The sequence below is a fragment of the Monopterus albus genome, unplaced genomic scaffold (assembly GCF_001952655.1).
Source record: "Monopterus albus unplaced genomic scaffold, M_albus_1.0 scaffold223.1, whole genome shotgun sequence".
NCBI lineage: Eukaryota > Metazoa > Chordata > Actinopteri > Synbranchiformes > Synbranchidae > Monopterus > Monopterus albus.
The window spans coordinates 680,702-696,360 of record NW_018128103.1 but is presented as its reverse complement, the minus strand read 5'-3'; the positions used below and the strand labels follow the sequence as shown (position 1 = coordinate 696,360).

Below are 15,659 nucleotides of genomic sequence, written 5' to 3'. Positions count from 1 at the left end.
GGAGGACTTCAGGCAGGGCGGGACAGTGGACTGGGCCAGAGACTGGTTGAAGATCCTGGTAAAGATTCCAGCCAGCTGGTCTGCACAGTCCTTCAGCACGTGCCCAAGGATGCCGTCTGGTCCAGCAGCCTTCCTCAGGTTTATGGCCCACAGCGTGCGCCTCGCCTTATGCTCCCCTACTGTGAGGGTGGGGCCGCTGTGGGCCACAGGGTGAAGATTGACTGCATCTGGTTGCTGCCCCTCAAAGCGGGCAAAGAAGAGGTTCAGCTCCTCTCCCAGCGAGGTGTCACCTTCAGCCGCACCGAGGTTATTCCTGTGGTTGGTAAGATGCTGGACTCCCTGCCACACCTGCCTGCTGTTGTTGCTGTCCAGGTGGTCCTTGGTCCTGTAGTCCAATTTGGCCTTTCTGACGCCTCTCTTCAGGTTAGCTCAGGCTGCGCTGTAGAGAGCCCTGTCACCTGTCCTGAAGGCTGTGTTCCTCTTTCTCAGTAGCCACTTAACCTCCCAGTTCATCCAGGGCTTCTGGTGGGGGTAGACCCTGATGCATTTGTCCACAGTAACAGTGTCTATGCAGTTCTTAATATAACACAGGACACTGTCTGTGAACACCTCCAGGTCTGGATGTTCAAAAACATCCCAGTTGGTCCTATCAAAACAGTCCTGTAGCTGCTGAGAGGCACCATCAGGCCAGGTTTTTACAGTCCTTGTGATGGTAGGAGCAGTTTTCCTGGGGGCATATGCAGGAATTAGAAACAGGGACAAGTGGTCAGACTGGCCCAGGTGTGGTAGTGGTCTGGCCCTATAGCCTAGCTTGATATTTGAATAAATCTTGTCCAGTGTGTTAGCTCCTCTGGTAGCACACTTTACATGCTGGTCGAATTTGTGGAGTACTTTCTTTAAATCTGCATGATTGAAGTCCCCTGCTAGGATGTGCACAGCATCAGGATATCTACTCTGCTGACTGCTAATACTGCCATATAAATGTCCGATAGCTGAGTTAGCATTAGCATCCGGCGGTATGTAAACAGTTGTTATGTTGTGGTATGTGAACTCTCTTGGGAGGTACATAGGCCTGCATCACATACTCCAAGTCTGGGGAGCAGTGACTGTCTACAGTCACTGTGTTCATACACCAATTGTGTTAAATACATAGTCCCCCTCCTGCTCTTACCGGAGTCCCTTGTCCTATCATGATGGCAGGGTTAGCCAGAGTCATGGCAGAAATTATTTGAATTGTTCCCATTGCTTTTGAAAACCTGTAGCGCTAACAGTAACTTGTAGCCTAAAGAGAGGGTCCAAAAGCACCTCTGTACAAAAGTACATATTGTTCTGTCTTTATTGACTTTGTCTCTGAATATTCATTTGTTGTGTTAAAAGGAAGTTTCTTTCTTGACACAAAAGCATAATGGAACCATCACAGTCAATAATACACAATTAAATGTGACAAAGAATGGGCGAGCATTCATATGGAAGCTCAGTATACGAGTTAAATGATGGTTACTCATTATTTGGCCCCAAAGAGGGGGATGTCAGGCCATGTCTTCATAAATCTTCAGGGCTCCACAATAAGCACACACATACTTATTGTTGGTTTGTGTTTTGTTATTGTATTTGATTTGCTAAAAATAAGCAGCTTTATAATTTTATTTAGAAGTCAGTTGTGGTTTCTGATTGATTAAAATATCTAACAGACTGCCTGTGCTTCTTAGATTAGTTGAAGATGGAGCCTTAGAGAACAGGCCAGTCTTTGACTGTGCTTTCTTACCTTATGTTTATGTTTCATGGCAGCATAGTAATTTTAAGGTACTTTTGCACATTTTTTGTATTTAAAGAAGATTTTAAACTGTTGAAATGAGGAATAGCTTATGTGTTAACTGAAGCTGAGCGACACATTAAAGGAAAACCCATCCTAAACTATCTCAGTAAGGTGCTGGGCCACCATGTGCCCCCAGAACAGCTTCAGTGCTGGAGGGAAGGACACCATTCTTACAAAAGATGTTCCCTCATTTGCTGTTTTGATGATGGTGGTGGAGACGCTGTCTCCCATAGGTGTTCAACTGGGCTAAGATCTGGTGACTGTGAAGGCCATAGCATATGATTCACATCGGTTTCATACTCCTCAAGCCATTCAGTGACTGTTCGTGTCTTACAGGTGGGGCACTGTCATTCTGGAGGAGAGCGCTCAGGTTTTTCCTTTAATTTGCCACTTGTCTGTAGGCCTCGATGCTTGAAGTGTATAGGTCTACCTAAAGTGTACATTTAAAGAAACAGACGAAGTCACACTAACATGTAGACCTACATTTGTCTAGTTTCAGTAATTTGATGCAAGGTTCTGCAGCTGTAAAAGGTGTATTTTGCCATAGAGGACAGGATACTAAAACAACTGCTGTGTTAGTATACTATCATATAGAAACTTTATCTTTCTATTATCCAAAGCCTTGTTTGATTGAAGATTTATATGATAACACACACAATTCATTTTATTGGGATAATGCACCATATGTAGGCTATATCATGACCAGGCAATCTGGGGCTTTATGCTGACCGTACAGTAGGTATTACTACAGAGCAATGACTTCATACCACAAAGTGCCCACAAAGTAGCTGCAGCACACCTATACCTGCTGATTTAAACAAAAAATTAAGGGTGCACACCAAGTTCTACACATAAAATTCAGTTTCCTTGTCATGAGGAGTGTAACTCAGCCTGTGTGGCTCTGGGGGAGCTTTGTGTGCTTGGAAACTACAAATTTAATAATGGGATCCCTGCAAACCCAGGCTACTACCCTGGAGGGAAAGTCTATAACAGAAATGTTACTGATTACAATAAGGAAAGCCCAGCATTTTTTAGAGCAGGATATCTCAGCCTCTAATACTTCAACTTGAACCACTGTCTCACGAGTCCCTCAGCTTTCTGAATGCCCACTAATACACTGTTTAACTACCTTATCAGAATAAGCTTTATTGGCCAAGTGTGTTAAGATTTTGGTGATCTTGTACACATCCACACACCACTTCATTTTCTGAAACCTTTCCTGAATCATTTTCATACAGTCTGTTAATTTGTTAAATTGTTGATTTCCAACAGGAAGTCCAATGAAAGAAGATCTATTTAAACAAAACTTGCAAAACCATAATACACAAATATAATTGAGGCTGCCTAAAGTAAACCCAATTATTAGACAAACTGCCTGTGCTAGATTATAACATGTTTTATGCAACAAATGATGTCTGATTTTGCATGAATTGCTTGAGGTGAAATGATCTTACAGTCTTATACTCACATATGTGTGTCCAATTAGGTTCCCCGGCTCCTCTTCCCTCATTTTCTACTGGTGGAGACATGCTGGACTTCCTCGTCCAGTCGGGTGTTATTAGCAAGCCTGACGGCCTGTTGGCTACCTGGTTTCACAGAGTCAACAGCAAAGAGGACATCAACAAAGCTCTCGCCAGTAAATACACACACACACACATGCATACTACTATCTTTGTAAGGACACACATTGACATAATGCATTCCCTAGCCCCTTACCCTAACCTTAGCCATCAGAACTAAATGCCTTTCCCTAACCCTAACACTAAACCTAAGTCTAACCTGAACCTTAAAGCCAACCCTAACCCTCAGAAAGCTGTTTCTAGAAGTGAGGACCAGCCAAAATGTCCTCATTCTGTAGCAAAAAAATATATTTTTGATCCTCACTATATAGCAAGTACAAGAACACACACACACTTATGCACAAACTGTATTCTTCCAGAACTATGCTGACTTGTGCTGATTTATTTGTCGATATTAAAATGACCACCTGCAAAATGTCTACATTTTCTACTGTGGCAGTAGCAGCATTACTCTCCATTAAATGTACAGTTTGAACCAATGTTGCACCTTATCTCACTAACCCAGGTGAAATCATGATCTTGGAGGCTGATGTCACTCTGGAGGGTTATGGAACAGCCAATGAGAAGCCAGTTCCTATCATGGCCCACCCCCCTGACGTCTATAGTGATAACACTCTAGAGGAGTGGTTGGATGCAGTGCTGGCCTCAAGAAAAGGTTCTGGACCTCAAACTAACTCAGAGTGCAACAGAGTAGACTAGATCCAATCATTTGGCTTGTTTGTACATTTACATGTTATAATGCTTTAAAAATCTATACATAATATGTGGTAGGTCCATTTGAGATGCATGGCGCATTGTGAAAACATGTTGTATGACTGCTATTTCTCTGTGTATTATTTTAATGTAAATCTGAAAATTATTTTTTAAAAGCAAGGTTTGTATTTCTGCAGGCATAAAATTGGATTTTAAGTCTCTGAAATCGGTGGGTTTGTCATTAGACGTGCTTATTCAAAAAAACAGCAGCAGAGGAATAAACCGGCCCGTGTGGCTTAATGCAGACATCCTCCAAGGTCCCAACATACCAGGCTTCCTGCCTGTAGTTAATGGAACCAGGTGAGAAGCCTGACCTTTTATGTATTTGGGCCATGGGTGCCATATTATTCACAACTTTGCACTGTACAAGCTTATTTATTGATTTACTTGTGAAATATCATCTGCACGCTGTTGCCTCACAGCTAGAAGGTTCCGAGCCCCAGCCGACCTGGGGCCTTTCTGTGTGAGTCTGCATGTCCTCCCTGTGCCTACCTGGGTTCTCTCCGGGTATTCCGGCTTCCTCCCACAGTCCAAAGACATGTAGCTTAGGTTGACTGGTGACTCTGAATTGCCCATAGGAGTGAGTGTGAGTGTGTGTGATGGTCTGTCTCTAAGTGTCAGCCTTGTGATAGACTGGTGACCTGTCCAGGGTGGACCCCACCTCTCACCCAGTGTCAGCTGGGATTGGCTCCAGCCCCCCCAGTGACCCTATTCAGGAATAACAAAATGGATAGATTAATTATTGTCATATTGCCAGATGAAAAAGATTCAACCAAGATACATTTTGTCTGGTTGTTTCAGATTTGTTTCAGAGATACAGTACATGATCGACTGCGGTTGTTCCTGAAACTACTACAGCAAATAACAGAACGGAATCTAAAGAAAGCATGTACTGTAGATCAAATTGTCGTGTGTGCTTACATACAGAGCAAACATCAGAGGCATTGTAGTTTCTTTAACTCACTGCCATGCCATAACATACGCTATGTTTCTAACCACTCTCCTTCCTCCTTTTCTAGATTTCTGCAGTTGATCCAGGAGAAGTTTTCAGATGTGACTTTGTCTACTGGGTGGAAGGTATAGTATGCTCACAGTGTGATAAGGAATCACTTACTTGAATGGAAGTGTTTTCTGCATGATTTGGTTAGAATCAAACACTAACGTGCTGTGTGAGGCTGAACTTACAGGTAGGCACAGCAGTGCTATTAGCTGCATTCTACCATCAGTATTCAATTATGATCATGAATGCAAAGCTAATATGCTTGTCAGTGTGTTTCTGGCCTGGTTGTACAGGATCCTGTCCCCATGCCTCCTCTTTGGCACGACGAAGCTGCTTGAGCCGTACTGTGAACCAGGGCTTGTTGTTGTATGTGCAGAAGGTCTTGGTGGGCAAATGTCCTCACAAAGCTGATGTATGATGTCACAGTGTCAATGTGTTAATCCAGGTCTGTAGATGCAGCCTCAGATTCACTCCAATCTGTGCAGTCAGAGCAGCTTTGTAGCTCTGACTTTACCTGCTCAGTCCATCTCTCCACTGTTTTGACCTCAGGTTTTGCAAGTGGTCAGGATCTAAAATAGCAGGGCTGTCTTACTTTTCATGGACACATCCAACAATTGTTGTTCACTAGTAATTAACATTGCAGCCTGGTGGGACCTCTAGCACGGCCGTAGAGCTTTACTTTGTTTTTGTCTGAGTTACTGTCATATACAGCTAATGTTACATTGTTTCTGGCAGGTGGCCTATGCTCCTCCACTTTTCACTGCGACATACACCAGGTCAATGGTGGCAGACATGTATGACATGATCAAAGACGTCCCACAAAAGGTGAGCATCAAAACACATGTAAAAGTATCCGGGGGGGGGGGGGTAATCTGCTATTGTTGAGTGTCAGATAATGTGGAAAAGAGTCTTTCTTACAGTGGTCTTTCAGATGAGAAGGTGCACATGTCCATGCTAAGGAGCAGGAATTGCAGTGCAGCTCACTATTTGCTCCCACAGCTGAATGAATGTTCAGCAGAAAAACAGAGTCCTGGTACTGCAGAAAAAAATCACTTAAGCCACCTTAATCCTTTTAAGCAGGTGTCTAACACGTATGTGTTGTACAGTCATGAACTATATGTGGATTCCTCCTTTGACTAAAAGCCATATTTTTAAGCAGACAATTTAAGAATTCACACTCTGTATGTTGGTGAGACAAAGCTGGATTACTAAAATGAAAAAAAAACTTAGGAAAAAAATCAACTGGACTAGGTTTCTAGGTTGAAGATGTTTCACCTCTCATCCAAGAGGCTTCATCAGTTCTGCCCAACTGGCGTTGAGATGGGGATATTTATCTCCATCAGTGGTGTTTCAGTCCTGGATCACTAGTTCAGGCCTCTGGGCAGTTGTCCAGCAAAGCAGACCAAGACCCTCAGGGGGTCAAAGACTCAGAGTTCACCCTGTGGTAATCAGTTTATGGCATTTTGATTACTAGTGATTTTGTTTGACAATACAGGTGCCGCTCAATAGATTAGAATATTGTGGAAAAGTCCATTTATTTCGGTAATTCAACTCAAATAGGGAAACTCGTGTATTATATACATTCAGTACACACAGACTGAAGTAGTTTAAGCCGTTGGGCCTTTTAATTGTGATGATTTTGCTCACATTTAACAAAAACCAACCAATTCACTATCTCAATAAATTAGAATATGGTGACATGCCACTCAGCTAGTCAACTCAAAACACCTGCAAAGGTGCCTTCAAAATGGTCACTCAGTTTGGTTCACTAGGCTACACAATCATGGGGAAGACTGCTGATCTGACAGTTGTCCAGAAGACTGTCATGGACCCCCTTCCCAAGGAGGGTAAGCCACAAACATTCATTGCCAAAGAAGCTGGCTGTTCACAGAGTGATGTATCCAAGCATGTTAACAGAAAGTTGAGTGGGAGGAAAAAGATGCACAACCAACCGAGAGAACCGCAGCCTTGAGAGGCTTGTCAAGCAAAATCGATTCAAGAATGTGGGTGAACATCACAAGGAATGGACTGAGGCTGGAGTCAAGGCATCAAGGGCCACCACACACTGCCGTGCCAAGGAATTTGGCTACAGTTGTCGTCACCAGGACCTGGTCCCGGCCCCCACTGCCAAAACCACCACAAGTTGTTTAAATAGCCATGGTGTTGGTGTGCTTGACTGGCCAGCAAACCTGACCTGACTGAACTCCATAGAGAATCTATGGGGTATTGTCAAGAGGAAAATGAGAAATGAGAGACAACATAATGCAGATGAGCTGAAGGAATTGAGGCAGTAATTAAAGCAAAAGGAGCCCCTACCAAGTATTGAGTACATATACAGTAAAAGAACATACTTTCTTACAGCAATTCACTAAAAATGTTTTCTTATAGGTCTTATGGGGTATTCTAATTTACTGAAATAGTGATTCGGTGGGTTTTTGTTAAATGTGGGCCAAAATAATCAAAGACCCAACGGCTTAAACTACTTCAGTCTGTGTGTACTGAATTTATATAATACTCGAGTTTCACTATTTGAGTTGAATTACTGAAATAAATGGACTTTTCCACGATATTCTAATTTGTTGAGCTGCACCTGTATTGTATGCACCACAAAAACTGATCCAAACCTACATTATTACCTAATCCTGAGGTCTGATCTTATAGAGGGGCTCTGAGTTAACAGCTGTTATTTTAATTCATACTGAGCTTATAGATTTATTAACTAGATTTATAGTACTTTGTGGACTGATGGCAGTTGGGTGGTCCGCTCCTGTTTGGCAGAACCGGGCCACAAGGACACAGTGTAGCCATATGTAAGCAAATAATCAACTAAATAAACTAGAACTAGCCTACATCTACGTCCCAGTCCAATTATATTCTGGCCTAGATTCCACACAGCCCGATTGTGGCATTTTGACTCCCTGTCACATGTAGTGAGTGACAGCGTTGCCCAGACCACAGTGGTCTGACCAACCTTACCTGTTGTTACAGGTGCAGGGCAGGACAGATGCATAATATTTATTAATTGTAGCTCTTGAACTGCTTTTATGTGTTATTTTGTGTGACTTTGCGTAAATATAATCGTCTAATTAATGTGATTTGGTTTTCAACACCCTCCTCTGCTCAACACCCTCCCATTACAAGTTTATACACAATGGCAAATGAATTCTAAAACACACAAGCTTAAATTCCTGCATTTTTAGCCAGCAGTGAATTGTGGTTCAGATGGCTAAAATACAGAGTATAGAATTATAGAAGAAGCTTTGATGTCAAATTCCTTTAAGTTTAAATTAGTGTAGCAGTAATTGTCTGGAACATGTTTAGATTTTATGCTGCCTTTGTTATTCAATAGCCTACCGAGTGACTCTCAGGCCCTGCACATATTACCTATTAATCAAGACGGTTATTGTATGAACAGTTACAACAGCAGGGAGACAACACTTTTAGACAAATCTGATACTCAATTTATCCGAATTTGTGCTAAATCTTAGTTAAAGTTCTTGGGCTTTAGTTCGTGGGAGTAAAAAGTACCAGGGACAGGTGGAAATGCAGCTTGCGAATCGTCAGTGTGACCTCCAGTGTGTCCCATTCCTATGATTTTCATTGGTTGGTGGAGACATACAACTGCAAGGAGGTAACTGTAGTTGTTTGATCTATTTATCTGTTTTGGTGGAGTTCTGGTCGGACCTAGTGAGCTTTCATTGTTTTAGCAGATTCTGTGGAGTGTTTTATGCATGTAACTCTGAAACAATAGACCTGAAGCTAAAGATAGGTTTCAGGTCAAGGCTATGCGCATAACGAGTGATACGTGGCAGTGTAGATAGACAGCTGGATTGATTAACATCTCTATATGGACAAAAGTATTGGGACACTTGACAGTTACACTAACAGGCGCTTTAATTACTTTACAGTTTGCTCTGTTATCATCAGTGAGGCCAGGAACAAAATACACAGACATGGTTCATGTAGCCACTAAAATCACCAAGGAGGTCTGTGGTACATGAAGGGGGGGAGGTTTACCCACAGTGGGTTGACCTGGCTCTGCTGTGGGAACATACTGTAGTGCTGTATACAAATCTCTGAGTGATGACCATGGGCTTGATAACATTCAAATCTTACATTTAAAAATTACAGATAATATAATTTGTTCATCATTAGACAGGGAGAACATGTAGCAACATCAGCACTATGGTCTCATTTGTTTCCAGTAATTACAACAAGGCATCAGCAGATACATGACTGATATGTGATGATCACCTCTGTAACAACTGAAAGTGAATGACAACTCTACAAACTTTCTTCAGGTGACATTCCCAGTCCATGCCCTGTTGGTCCGCAGTGGCTGGCAGCACATCAGCTGGCTCCTCAGCCAGTCCCCACGGTAACACGGAGTTTCCATCTGTGATATGACAGTGACAGTCATTTATCATTAGTCATTTATCATTAGTCAATGCAGGCAGTGAAGTGATATCCACAGCATTTTCACACACAGAATAATTTGCTCTTTGCAGTTTGCTCTTTCTCAGCTTAATTAGAACATACATAAGTTTATGAAGGCTTCAACATTTATTGCTCAGATGGTCTGAAGCCATAGATAACTGACCGTAGTACTTAAAATAGAACTCACAAATGTGATTTTGTTCTTCTGGTGTTTCAGTGCTAACCCTATGAATCAACAGGACACTGAGGCTGTTCTGAAGTTATGGTTGTGTTTCCAGGTTCAGTCTGACTTTGTGGCAGGGTTCGGTTCACCCAAACATCAGTGACCTGCTGTTCGTCCGTGACAACACTCACCCTGCCAGAGTCTACTATGATATATATGAACCAACTCTTTCTGCATTTAAACAGGCTGCAAGTAAGAAGGATGACAGCCACAGAAACAGTCACCCAGTTTGCAGTGGAACTGGAGTTTGATATGTAGCACAGGACCAGGGAAACCAGTTAGACATGTACGACTCAATAAACCTTCAAGCTAAACTTCATTAAATCTAAAAGCTAAAGGAAAACGGTGTGTTAAAAAATTACAGTTCATTCCAAAATTAAAAATATATTATGCTTATATTTGGCCACCCTCAGGCCATGCTTTACTGTTTTTTGTGCTCAGGACATGTCTCCAGTGTGTCTGTAGATCTTTATTGCTGGTGATGGTTTTTCCTGAATGATGCCATTTGCATCTGTTCCCTTCAGAATATAAAAAATTAGTTAAGTAATTTGTGACCTTTATTTTTTTGTTTATATTAGAAAAGTGGATAAAATTTGTCTGAAAAACATAAAAGTGTGAAAAAGTTAACATTTTAGGCATTTACTAAATACATAGCCTGAAAATATTAAAAAAAAAAAAACTACATGAATATTTGGGCATTAGCAAAAGTTACAGAACTCCAACTTCAGTTCCCATAAGGTCTTCAGCAGACCTTCAGTGCCTGATGTGTCTCATGGGATAAGATGTTGTATTGGATGGAATATTATCACAATGAGCAAACAAAACATCAAGCTAGTGCCATACACTTAGAATCACCCTTCCATTCATCACATACTTTATATCAGTTGTTACATTGGCTGACAATGTCATTACTGATCCATTAGTCAAAACTGAAAACATTGCCTTATTTTTATTAGATGGAAAAGAAGTCCCTGTTTTGTTTTTTGCTGTATCGTTTGTTTTTACAGGACAGCAGTTCCATCTGCGACAGTTCTATCCCGGAGGAGACCTGATGGACTTCCTCACTACTCCCAGCTCACACACCAGTTACCAATCCACACAACACAGCAGCCTGGCTGTCCGCTGGTTCACGGTCACTGATCAGGCCTCCCTGTTGGCTCAGTTTTCAGGTGCAGTGTGCAGATAAAAAGCAGTGCGTTTTACATCTTTGACTAATAGTAAATTGTCTGAATGGGAAAGACAACCTGAAAATATAATGCTACTGGCTACGGCTATTGCAGTGCAGAGGCATAAAACCAATAATTTGCTGTTTTAGATGTCAGACAACACAAAGTATAGATTTGTTTACAATAAAATACAACATTCTTTGAAATGTTGTCCTTGTGCAAAGCCACATCGTCAATATGATGTTTTTAACACTGAAGTTTGAACTACCTTCTCTGAGAAAGAAGCTTTAGGTAACCAAACTAGATTTCTACTTGGAGCAGCTTTACTGTACTTCAGTTTCTTCCAGTGTGAAGTAATTGGCAGTGTGCTAAGTTTTGCTTTCAAAGTAGATTCCCAACACTGCTTGGTTATTACACTTGTATGTGTCCAGATGGAGCTGGTGGTATGTTGGTAGTTCAGGTGGCCTCTGACAGCAACCAGCCCGGCGCCCCACTGGTAGAAGGTTCTGGAACCAGCTCAGAGCCCCTCACACTGCAGGTACAGTAACGGCAAACAGATTGTTACTGACAGAGCAAACCCCTTGTTTCAGTTGCTTTCTCTTTGTTTAATTATATTTGATTGAGACTGGGTCATACAATGAACAGTTTACCATCCTTCACTCCGAGATCACCATGAACCCTTCCTATAGTTGATAGTTTAAGTGTATGTTTGGAAGGTTCAAACATTTTTAGTGGTCTAAACACTCAGCACTCTCTGTAGTACAGTGATTGTTCCACATATCTGGTTGAGCTCCATGTTTTTCAGTGGATGTTTTACAGTGGGTATTGTATGGCTTTAGAGTTCATTTATTAGTAGTATTAGACAGGTGTTATTTTATCTATAATCATCACTCAAGAAGTGTCATTTCCTTCCACACCAAAATGTACATGTGAATAAATAAGACCTAATGTGTATGTGTGTACAGGATGTCCTGCAGCTGCTTGGGCAGAATGCTGAAGCAGCCTGGGGTGTTTACCTGCGAGTCCACACTCTGCAGCTTCTGGAAGCTTCTCTTAGACTGCTGCACTCAGCTTACAGCAGAGAGATGCTCTACCGGCCTGTCTGGATCAGCATGGAGGGTTTACAGAACAGTCACAACATGAAGGCATGCACCTTTCCATCTGACATACAGTGCCTTGCGAAAGTATTCGGCCCCCTTGAACTTTGCGACCTTTTGCCACATTTCAGGCTTCAAACATAAAGATATAAAACTGTAATTTTTTGTGAAGAATCAACAACAAGTGGGACACAATCATGAAGTGGAACGAAATTTATTGGATATGTCAAACTTTTTTAACAAATAAAAAAACTGAAAAATTGGGCGTGCAAAATTATTCAACCCCCTTAAGTTAATACGTTGTAGCGCCACCTTTTGCTGCGATTACAGCTGTAAGTCACTTGGGGTATGTCTCTATCAGTTTTGCACATCGAGAGACTGAAATTTTTGCCCATGCCTCCTTGCAAAACAGCTCGAGCTCAGTGAGGTTGGATGGAGAGCGTTTGTGAACAGCAGTTTTCCACAGATTCTCGATTGGATTCAGGTCTGGACTTTGACTTGGCCATTCTAACACCTGGATATGTTTATTTGTGAACCATTCCATTGTAGATTTTGCTTTATGTTTTGGATCATTGTCTTGTTGGAAGACAAATCTCCGTCCCAGTCTCAGGTCTTTTGCAGACTCCATCAGGTTTCCTTCCAGAATGGTCCTGTATTTGGCTCCATCCATCTTCCCATCAAGTTTAACCATCTTCCCTGTCCCTGCTGAAGAAAAGCAGGCCCAAACAATGATGCTGCCACCACCATGTTTGACAGTGGGGATGGTGTGTTCAGGGTGATGAGCTGTGTTGCTTTTACGCCAAACATAACGTTTTGCATTGTTGCCAAAAAGTTCGATTTTGGTTTCATCTGACCAGAGCACCTTCTTCCACATGTTTGGTGTGTGGACAGGGAAGATGGTTCAAATTGATGGGAAGATGGATGGAGCCAAATACAGGACCATTCTGGAAGGAAACCTGATGGAGTCTGCAAAAGACCTGAGACTGGGACGGAGATTTGTCTTCCAACAAGACAATGATCCAAAACATAAAGCAAAATCTACAATGGAATGGTTCACAAATAAACATATCCAGGTGTTAGAATGGCCAAGTCAAAGTCCAGACCTGAATCCAATCGTGAATCTGTGGAAAGAACTGAAAACTGCTGTTCACAAATGCTCTCCATCCAACCTCACTGAGCTCGAGCTGTTTTGCAAGGAGGCATGGGCAAAAATTTCAGTCTCTCGATGTGCAAAACTGATAGAGACATACCCCAAGCGATTTACAGCTGTAATCGCAGCAAAAGGTGGCGCTACAACGTATTAACTTAAGGGGGTTGAATAATTTTGCACGCCCAATTTTTCAGTTTTTTATTTGTTAAAAAAGTTTGACATATCCAATAAATTTCGTTCCACTTCATGATTGTGTCCCACTTGTTGTTGATTCTTCGCAAAAAATTACAGTTTTATATCTTTATGTTTGAAGCCTGAAATGTGGCAAAAGGTCGCAAAGTTCAAGGGGGCCGAATACTTTCGCAAGGCACTGTAAGTCAGTCAATAATACACAATTAAATGTGCCAAACAATGAGAGCTTCATGTGGAAGCTCAGTACAAGTTAAATGATGTTTAACCATTATCTAGCCCCAAAGAGGGGGGTGTCAGACCGTGCCATCATACATCTTCAGAGCCCCACGATAAGCAACACCATGTTCCAGACCTAACCTTCCCTTAACACAAAGCATCCCTGAACCCTGTCTTCACCCAAGCAAAGAGGAGATATGTGGCTTGACACACAGCATCTGCACTGGATTTGCTCACATTGTAATTTCCTTTCACTTTCAGGAATTTGTATCCACAGTAGAGAGGCTGTTCCCCTATGTCACCCTTGTCCTGACTGAGCAGAACTGGCTGCTTCAGATCCCAGCAATAGTGACGGGCTTGTCTCAGAGGGTGGCTCTACATCTGAACACAATGTCACTGCCCAAAGGACAGGAGGAGCTTCACTCTCTAATGAGAATGACAGACAAATATGACCTTATAGTGGAGGAGGACACCAAGAACACTGCAGCAGTTTCTGCAGTCTTGAAAGAAGAGATGATTCAGCGTGCAGGAAGAGTCAACACACACCTATATGTGATATCTCACCAGTCCTGTGACTGGGCACAAACTACAGTACTCAAAAAGGCTATTTGTTTTATACAGGTTCCTCTTTAATGAATGTGGTTAGACAATTATCTACATCAGTGCCACCTGCACTGCAGCGTCATTGCACACAGTTAATTTTTACAGTACAACATTCAGAATGTTGCAACTAATCACAGCCTGACCAATATATTGGAGGACTGTTATCAACCGATATGGGCTCACAACAGATCTATCAATGTAAGGTTATACATGACAGAGCAGAGTGCCTAAGCTGATTTTCATGACTATACTTCCCAGGACTGAGTTAACATACAGGGATCCTATGGAGCCAACAAGTTAAACACAATAAATTGGATGACATATGTAAATAAATCAATTTGTGAAATAAAACTCAATGAAATATTATTGCATGATCATGTTTCATGGATGTCTCCTTTTGAATCTACTGTCTCACTATTGTAGACGACATTATGAAATAAAACAGACTTTTGAGTGCAGACATTCAAAACAAGTTCTCCAGTCTACGTTTGTTCTCTGTTATCAGTTTTTACCACTGCAAATTTTACAAGGTAATATGTTACTAACAAAGTGACTCGAAGATAAAGTGTCATGTTATGTAGTTTACCACTGGATTCTGACCAGAAGCACACAGAGCAAAGAAATGTTGTTGAAACCGTTCAAGTCCTGTGAAAACCATTCAGTTGTGCTGATTGCTGTTAGCAAATGGGTGCAATCCTCTCACCACTTCTTTCTACTGTAAATAAACCCTGCACCACCCAAAAACCCCAGGCTTTGTTAGATTTACAATTACATGAGCATTCACCTTAGGTGTACCAGACTTAAGAGAGACACAGGGTGACACAGACCACACTGATTCATTTATGTCCAAATAGAATACGTAATGTTGAATAAGACTTTTTTATGGAATGGGGTCTAACATCTGCTTCTTGTGTATTAGAGTGAGCATTAAATCTCCAAGTCACAGTTGTTCTTTACTCACTTCAGTGTTATCTTTTCTAACCCATCTGTTCTGCTGACCTACTCTAATGCCTTCAAAAAAAGTTTTAAAACTTTTTAATGCAAGTATCATCCATTGTTGACTGTGTAACTCCTGTGACGGTATTAACTGTACCTTGCTGTATAAACAGCAGTGATCTCGCTCTACACTCTGTGATGTAGGCTGGTGTGGAAAGCACAACAGACTGTCTACAACTGGGTGCCAATGAGTGCCGCTCCATTCTCACAGGTGGGGCTGTCTCTATCTGTGGCCTGGTATTGGTCAGTTTGCTCCTCAGAAGTGCACTGCAGCCTGTTCTTGCTGAGATACTGGCTGCAGGAGCAGAAGGTGTGGTAGAAGGAGGAGGAGAGGCCAGCAATATCTGTTGAGATGTAGGGAACAACCTCTGCAGACGCCTGGTTATAGTAACTGATCTGAAAAAAAAAAAGAAGCAAACAATAATGGTCA

At 41.8% G+C, this 15,659-nt stretch overlaps 2 protein-coding genes across 4 annotated transcripts in view; one reads left to right on the top strand and one right to left on the bottom strand.

The window, feature by feature from the left end:
- The window catches only part of fam151a (family with sequence similarity 151 member A), a 21,168-nt gene extending 6,831 nt beyond the window's left edge, over positions 1-14,337 (top strand). For both annotated transcript variants that reach the window (XM_020619595.1, XM_020619594.1), the window contains 11 exons: positions 3,303-3,452; positions 3,902-4,051; positions 4,287-4,449; positions 5,169-5,226; positions 5,885-5,974; positions 9,451-9,527; positions 9,865-10,001; positions 10,817-10,978; positions 11,407-11,513; positions 11,941-12,120; positions 13,892-14,337. In XM_020619595.1, the coding sequence (XP_020475251.1) occupies positions 3,344-3,452; positions 3,902-4,051; positions 4,287-4,449; positions 5,169-5,226; positions 5,885-5,974; positions 9,451-9,527; positions 9,865-10,001; positions 10,817-10,978; positions 11,407-11,513; positions 11,941-12,120; positions 13,892-14,263 (1,605 nt within the window). In that variant the 5' untranslated portion in view covers positions 3,303-3,343 and the 3' untranslated portion in view covers positions 14,264-14,337. The remainder of the gene's footprint in view (positions 1-3,302; positions 3,453-3,901; positions 4,052-4,286; positions 4,450-5,168; positions 5,227-5,884; positions 5,975-9,450; positions 9,528-9,864; positions 10,002-10,816; positions 10,979-11,406; positions 11,514-11,940; positions 12,121-13,891) is intronic.
- Positions 14,277-15,659, bottom strand: part of acot11a (acyl-CoA thioesterase 11a) — a 15,053-nt gene continuing 13,670 nt past the window's right edge. For both annotated transcript variants that reach the window (XM_020619596.1, XM_020619598.1), the window contains exon 17: positions 14,277-15,625. In XM_020619596.1, the coding sequence (XP_020475252.1) occupies positions 15,401-15,625 (225 nt within the window). In that variant the 3' untranslated portion in view covers positions 14,277-15,400. The remainder of the gene's footprint in view (positions 15,626-15,659) is intronic.